The 7,066-nt window shown below is 28.5% G+C and overlaps 1 protein-coding gene across 1 annotated transcript in view; it reads left to right on the forward strand.

Annotated features, from left to right (window-relative positions):
* LOC106680716 (ATP-dependent translocase ABCB1) overlaps positions 1 to 7,066 on the forward strand; it is a gene marked incomplete in the record, with an annotated part of 71,439 nt that overhangs the window by 53,408 nt on the left and 10,965 nt on the right. The window contains 4 exon segments of the mRNA XM_067049081.1: positions 561 to 630; positions 716 to 856; positions 956 to 1,057; positions 2,984 to 3,149. Coding sequence (XP_066905182.1) covers positions 561 to 630; positions 716 to 856; positions 956 to 1,057; positions 2,984 to 3,149 — 479 coding nt within the window.

The following is a 7,066-nucleotide window of genomic DNA, read 5'->3' on the forward strand; positions in this document are numbered from 1 at the left end:
ATAATAAATATTGAAATTATATACAAAAATAATAAAATAACAAATAATATATGCATGTCACCCTTTCTCAGAATGATTCTATTCTCATCTGTTTCCATGCAGTGTGCACAATTTTCACGATTGCAATTGCTCCCTTTACTATATATTTCACACACATTTATATACATGTATAAGTGAAAGAAATAAACATCAACACCTGTTAACTATCAGAAAGTAAAAATAGTAGAGAGCAGTAGACCTACATCGTTAAGATTGTATTTTTCCCTTACTTTAAATTTGAAAATAAGTATAATATGACTGAAATGTTTCATTAATAATTGAAAACAAAGAAGAGAAAAATAGAGTGCTTAAGGTTATAATCAATTTTTTATTTTATTTTTTTAATAAGCATCTTTTACTGATTTGTGAGAAGCATTTATTTATGTATATATAAATAAATCAAACCTCACGAAGGCTAAATTAGTGAGACTTTGATTGATCTGTTATTTTTCAGCATTTGGAAGACTTAAGTGTTTATTTTCCATATTTTCCAATAATATATTCATTTTTTTCTTCTGCAGTAAGGGAACTGCCCATAAAGAGGAATTAATAGAAGAAGATATTCCATTCGACGATGATTATAATTTAGAGGTATAATATATTTTTCCTAAGTATATCTCGTTGCCATTTTTGAGCCTTGGTTAATCTATTCTAATTAATTTTGTTTTTCCTTCAGGAGCCAGAGGATGAAAAAAAACTTAAACTGAGCAAGAAAAACCTCAAAGTGATGGGAGTTTGGTTGTTGGCAATTTTGTTTGCTATAACTACATCAGCATTTCTTCCCACTTTCTATGGAGTCTTCAGTTTGTTTTGCCAGGTAATTAATGATTTTTTAGTGTTCTAATGTTCATTTACTTATAGATTTTTAGACATTCTATTAATTTTTATTTTATATTTTATTTAATTTTTATTTTAGTCTTACACTTACGGTAAAGGTGAATTAAATCAAATAGCTCTGATTGATGTCGGTATCCTTTTTGGACTGGGTGTTGTATCATTTTTCTCAGTAGTTTTATCCGTAAGTATTGTTCATATGTAACTAATAAATGTGCTTTTATATTATTTTTCTACTTAAGTTTACTTATAATTTTTATGAATTTTCTGGGGAGGTTTCTTCTAGTTAACTTTGAAACACTTGAGCATATTCCTTTCTGGTATTTTCTTTACTTACTACTTCCTTATTGTGTTTTGGTGTTTAAAGATGGGATTGCTTAAATATCAAAATGTTGATATGTGAGAAAGTTCAAATAAAAAAAATATTAGGAAGCGATATGCCATAGTTTACATCTGTATTTACCAAATATAAATAAATATGTTCAATTTGATTGATTAAAATTAAAATTTATGTCATGCTGATAGGGACTCAGTACATTTAATAGAAATTAGCAGTAGGCTGCAGAAGAAATGAGCAATAGGATACATGTATGATATTTTCTGATAGGAGAGGTTATTTGAAGCTGTTAAATGGTTTTAGCAACATTAAACTGTTATCTACGTGAATTTATGGCTCAATGAGTGAACATGGGCAATGGAGAATCTGCAATAAAGAGGAGTTGCTCTAGATGTATGAGAAACCAGATTTGATCCCAATTGTAAGAGAGATCTGGATCAGATGGCTTGGTCATGTAGCACATATGACGAGGTAGCGCCAAGCGCTAACTCAAAGACCGATGTGTTTGAGAAAGACCATACTTGAGGTTGCTGAAATTTTGAAAAATATGTTAATTATAAGATGACGGATGCTTGCCCAAAAAGATGGTTTTATGAGATGTCCAGGTTCTTGATGCCAAAAATAGATAAATAGCATATATAATGTAATTTATTTATAAAATTATCACTGTTATATCAACAGTTAAATAAATGATAAAAAAATTTCCTGGTATTTCTCAGATAATATTAACTAAATGTTTTATTGTCTTTAATGATCTACTGATAATGTACTTAACCCATCATTGGTTGCTGCATGAGAATTTCTCTTACGTTAATCATTTTTCGGGTCTGGGTGCTGCTAAAGAGAGACTATGGTTCCCATCTTCCTGGAATATGCAGTTCACAGTCTCTTTCTTCTATACCTCACCCCTAGCACTCTAGCAGGTCTGAGTAAGCGTCTAGCTTTCTTTCCCTGACAATATACCCTTCTTATGAGACATTATCTCAAGCGTGACTGAGGCAGCAATAAAAATGTTCAAGTTGTGAGGATTTTTCTCACGTGTGCCAAGTGTATTTAATCCATAAAAATGTTTTTTTTTCTTGAGGAAAACATTAGCAGAACTAGGGAAACGTAGGTTTGAAGAGGCAGGAACTTTATCAGGTATGTATTATTTACTATGAACTGTATTTCGATATTATAAATGTATATTAGGGTGGTCCTCATAACAAAAATTTGTCTTTTCATGTTTTCACTTCATTCCTGCGCCACACCTACTATTATTTGAGCGAATAAAAAAACAAAAAAGAATTACCACCAGTGTAAAAGACCAATATGTCCCAGTCATACGGTATTCACTTGCACCAGTTGTGCACAAGAGATTTCTTCAGACAGAGCATTTTTTTTTTTTTTTAAGATTAGTGTTATGTTCTTATATGATATATCTGTATTTTGAGTCTTTTTATAACCTTTTCTGTCTTAAAATATCATTTAATGTTTTGTTTTTTTAATTTTTTAGAACTAGTTTGCTCTTGTATCAAAATAAATCTTTTTTATAATTTTTTTTTGTTAAGCTTAAATAAACCTAATCTAAATCAAAATTTTATATTTTAAAAAAATACATTCAACAGCTCTAATTAAGAAATGTGAGAAAAAGTCTCATGCGCGATCACCTGCGTTAAAATCAACCTAGCGACCGATGAAGGGTTAAAGTAGTGATAGTTGCCAAATTTTTTTCATACATTGATTTAAGAAATTATGTGTCTATTTTTCTAATTAGGTAATATTTTTTTAAAGGGTATGATGGCAACAATAGCAACTCAAATATGGTTGAAGAAACTGCAGATAAGAGCTTTTAATAAAATAGTTTCTATGGATATAAGCTGGTTCGACAGGAGTGGGAACTCTCCTAATGAGTGCCTTGAGGTATTGACCAACAGCCCTCCTCTTATTGAATCTGTAAGTATAATCGAATAATAATAATAACAGCAGTTTGTAATAGAATTTTTTTTTTTTACCATTCCCTAAGCATAATTAAGTATTTAGGGTTTAAGGTTTACTGAAAAAAAAAAAAGAAAATGATGAGAAAATAAAGGGAGGAAATGTGTTTATTATTTCCTGATTGTGAATTTGCTTATCTCCTGCCTTATTTATAAAAACTTAAAAGTTAGAATTCACAAAACTATTATTCTTCCTGCTAATCTATATTACCATATGGTTTTTATAAGTTGGTTGAGTTATAGAATGGATGGTTTTGAAGTATTGCTTAAAATATTGAAACTGAAGACGGATGAGTGAAGTGGAGAATTAAGAAGATTACACAATGCCAAATGGTGTGAACTGCACTCATTTATTTCAGGAGATAGCATTGTGGTAAACAAGATGTGCTTGTAAATTTTAGTTGTTGTAGGGTTTAGTTATGAGCCTATCCTTCAAAAATTAATAAATACTGATCTAAAAGGTAAGCACCCATTGGTAGACCACAACATTGGTGGTAGAGTTACGTCAAGACTAATCTTATGGATTTGGGTTATGGTGGGCATCATTGGATAGATGTGTGCATACAGCAATCGGTAGTATTACCACTAAACCTTGGGGTTCACTAAGCCTTTTATTACTATTAATGCCACGCCACAGTGTCTGTACTCACTATTAAGGTTATTTTATTTCTATAAAACTTTCTTAGATGGTTTTATCAACTATGATTTTTCTATTTTAAAGTTCCCTTTTTGGTTCACAATGAAGTATTAAGCAAGCAGATGTAATACTTGGCCAATTTCTTTTGACTCTTCAGTTAATGACTTAAATAATAAACAATTCCCTCCTATAATAGTCGCACCCCCTCATGAAGCACATTATACTTTAAATATAGGGATTGGATAAAGTTATTAAAATATCAAATTATAAATGTATTTCATCAAAATTTGCATTTAATAAAAAAAAAAAAATACACAAATTTTGAAAGTATAAAATATTTTCAAAATAAAATATTCCTTTAAACTAATTTAATAATTCATATTATTTAATTTTGTTGAATTATTCATGTATCTATTTATTTGGTTTATTTACATAAGTTATTCTATGATTATGATTCTTTGCATTAATTTGGGAATATTATTCTTTAAATTAAATCTTTTAATTATTTATTTAATTATTGACAATTTTATTTCTTTTATCTCCAATTTTATATTATTATTATATCATTTTTTTTTCATTGTTTTTATAACTGTCATAAGCCAATAAGGCTGAAATAGTTGAAAGAATTTATAAAAGATGAGCCAATTATGAATTGCTAATGTAAATTTCGAATTCATAAAAATATTTTATATAAAGTGTAAATTTTTATTAAACTGACTTATACCACATCCAACTAAATATGTTACAAGAAATCATTTTAGGATTAAAATAACGGCATTCCAATGGTCCATATAATTACTTTATGAAGCAAATGATAATTTATCCAGTTATCCATTCAAATATTCTGATGAGTTGATAACTGATTGGAGATTATATATGAGGAGATGATTGGGGGTATGGTCAGTAAAAAACACAAATAGGTAAAAACTTATTTATTAGTGCCAATGTTTCGGTCAGAAAGTCTGACCTTCATCAAGGCTAGGAATAAAAACTGTAATACTAAATCAAAGTATAGAAACATAAGAAGATAACAGATGATGTAGGTACTTAAGTAGTATTGGAGAAAATGCATAGTGTAATATTATAATTTTGAAATTGTATATAATAATATGCAGGGAAAATATTAATATTAAAGTAAAGAATGAAAGAAGAAAATAATATAAGTATGAAAATTAACTATATAAAGTAATATGCTCTTTTATGTAAGTAATGAGTAAATTGTTATTTTCTATATATAACAGAGTTTTAATATAATATCCTCTTTTATGAGTAAATAGATATTTTTTATATATAAATGATTGTTATTAGGTTTTATGTGATATATCATTACAACATGTTTATTTGTAGTATTAAACCTAAAAGCAAGCTAACCAATTTTGTTCAGTCAAATATGTAGTCACAAAAGATATAGTTCAAATTCGCGGTCATGTCGAGAAGATTCAAATATTTTAAAAAACTTTATTTTAACTTCCCATCATAATTGAAATTACAATACATTTAAGAAAAAGTAGAAGTTAAGAATTAATATTAAAGACAATTATTCATAAAGAAAATCAAATGCAAAAACTCAAACTTTTGTGCTACAATCACATAAATAAAATATCACGCCGCTTCGTGAGGAGATGAGTTGCTTAGGCATGGGCTGCGAATTATGTTTCCTGGATGAGGAGGTCCTCATCATCTCTTGTCCAGCTCAAGGGTAGACATCTTGAAAAAGGAGACATCAAAGAGTCACCCAGGAAGAAAAAAGGATTCTTTGTTTGGATCGCCAAACAAAACACTTCGTGGATGAGAAGTGAGTTGAAAACTTTTAGAGGACCAAGGTTTTGTTTTGTTAGTGTTTGTTTGCTGAAAGATTGTTTACAGCAAGTTTTAGTTTGTTAAATATGAAGACAAAGAAAATCATCAAAAGGAGATTCTATGAAATTGGTTAGTTTTGTTCTACAAAAAATTGAATACATTTTTAAAATAGCTTATTATTAAGTTTAAGTATTATTAGTAGTAAAGTGTCTGTTTCTGATTGCCTTGAAGCCCGCCCTGAGATTAAGAGTCTATTATATTATAAAATTAAGAATAAAAATTCTCCTATTTATTTAATATTAAAGCTTCTTATTTGAACCCAAGCTAAACCTAAGATATGAGAATAAGAAAAAAACTATATAAAATTCCATTCATTTTATTTTAGTAATTTTTGTATATTACAATAAATATAAGTAAAGAACTCAAAATTATAATTTTAAATATATGTATATTGTAATAATTTTAATTTTATTAAAAATAAAATAAAAAAAATCTTTGCTTGTTTTATAACTTCTCTTCAAATATAAAGGATAACTTTGGGTTCTAATTTAAGAACATTAATATCAAATGGATAATAGAATTATATTTAACTTTTATAATGTAAAAAGACTCTTAATCTCAGGGCGTGTTGTTACTAGACAATCAGAACAGGCATTTACAATAATTTCAATTAATTTATTTAAATCTATTTTACAAATATATTCTAATTTAGTTATAACAAAACTAACCAAGCTCTACGATCTTCTTTCGTTGATTCCTGGTGTCTTCTTTTTTCTTTTGTTCTGGCGTCCTCTTCTTGCCAGACAGAATTTCATGAGGATCTCTTCATCTTGGCTCTATTCTTCCACCTCTCTCCTCACACGAAGACTACTGATCCCTCCAAAAAACCAAAACCGGCCTTGAGGTTACACGTAAACATCGATTGTCGCACAACAGTTTGGGATTTTTCTAAATGATTTACTTCTTGAATATTATTCTGTAGCACTATTTCTTGATTTCTATTTTTCCTTTAATTTACTGTATTTTCTATTATGATGGGAAGAGTTAAAATAGTTTTTTATGATATTTGAATCTGCTCACATGGCCTTGATTTAACGGACTTGACTGAAGAATACGTACCGCCATCTTGGCTTTGTTTGGAATACAAAGTATTTCTTTTAGACAAAGAAAACTGGTTAGCTTGCTTTATAATTTAAAATAACAAATAACAATATTAAAATTATACATAAAATAAAACATATCAAAACCCTTTATACATCAATAATATACTATTTACTCAAAAAGAGCATATTACAATATATAGTTGACCGTAAAGATTTAAATATAAGTAGATGGTCAGGGTTGCGGTCAAAAAAAGAAGAACAAATAGTTTAAAAGTATTTCAATGTCTGATGTTACGCCCCACTTTGCAGGGCTTCATCAGGGCTGTTATATATAATATAT

This window comes from Halyomorpha halys, unplaced genomic scaffold (assembly GCF_000696795.3).
Source record: "Halyomorpha halys isolate HHAL.00 unplaced genomic scaffold, Hhal_1.1 Scaffold282.1, whole genome shotgun sequence".
In the NCBI taxonomy this organism is placed as follows: domain Eukaryota; kingdom Metazoa; phylum Arthropoda; class Insecta; order Hemiptera; family Pentatomidae; genus Halyomorpha; species Halyomorpha halys.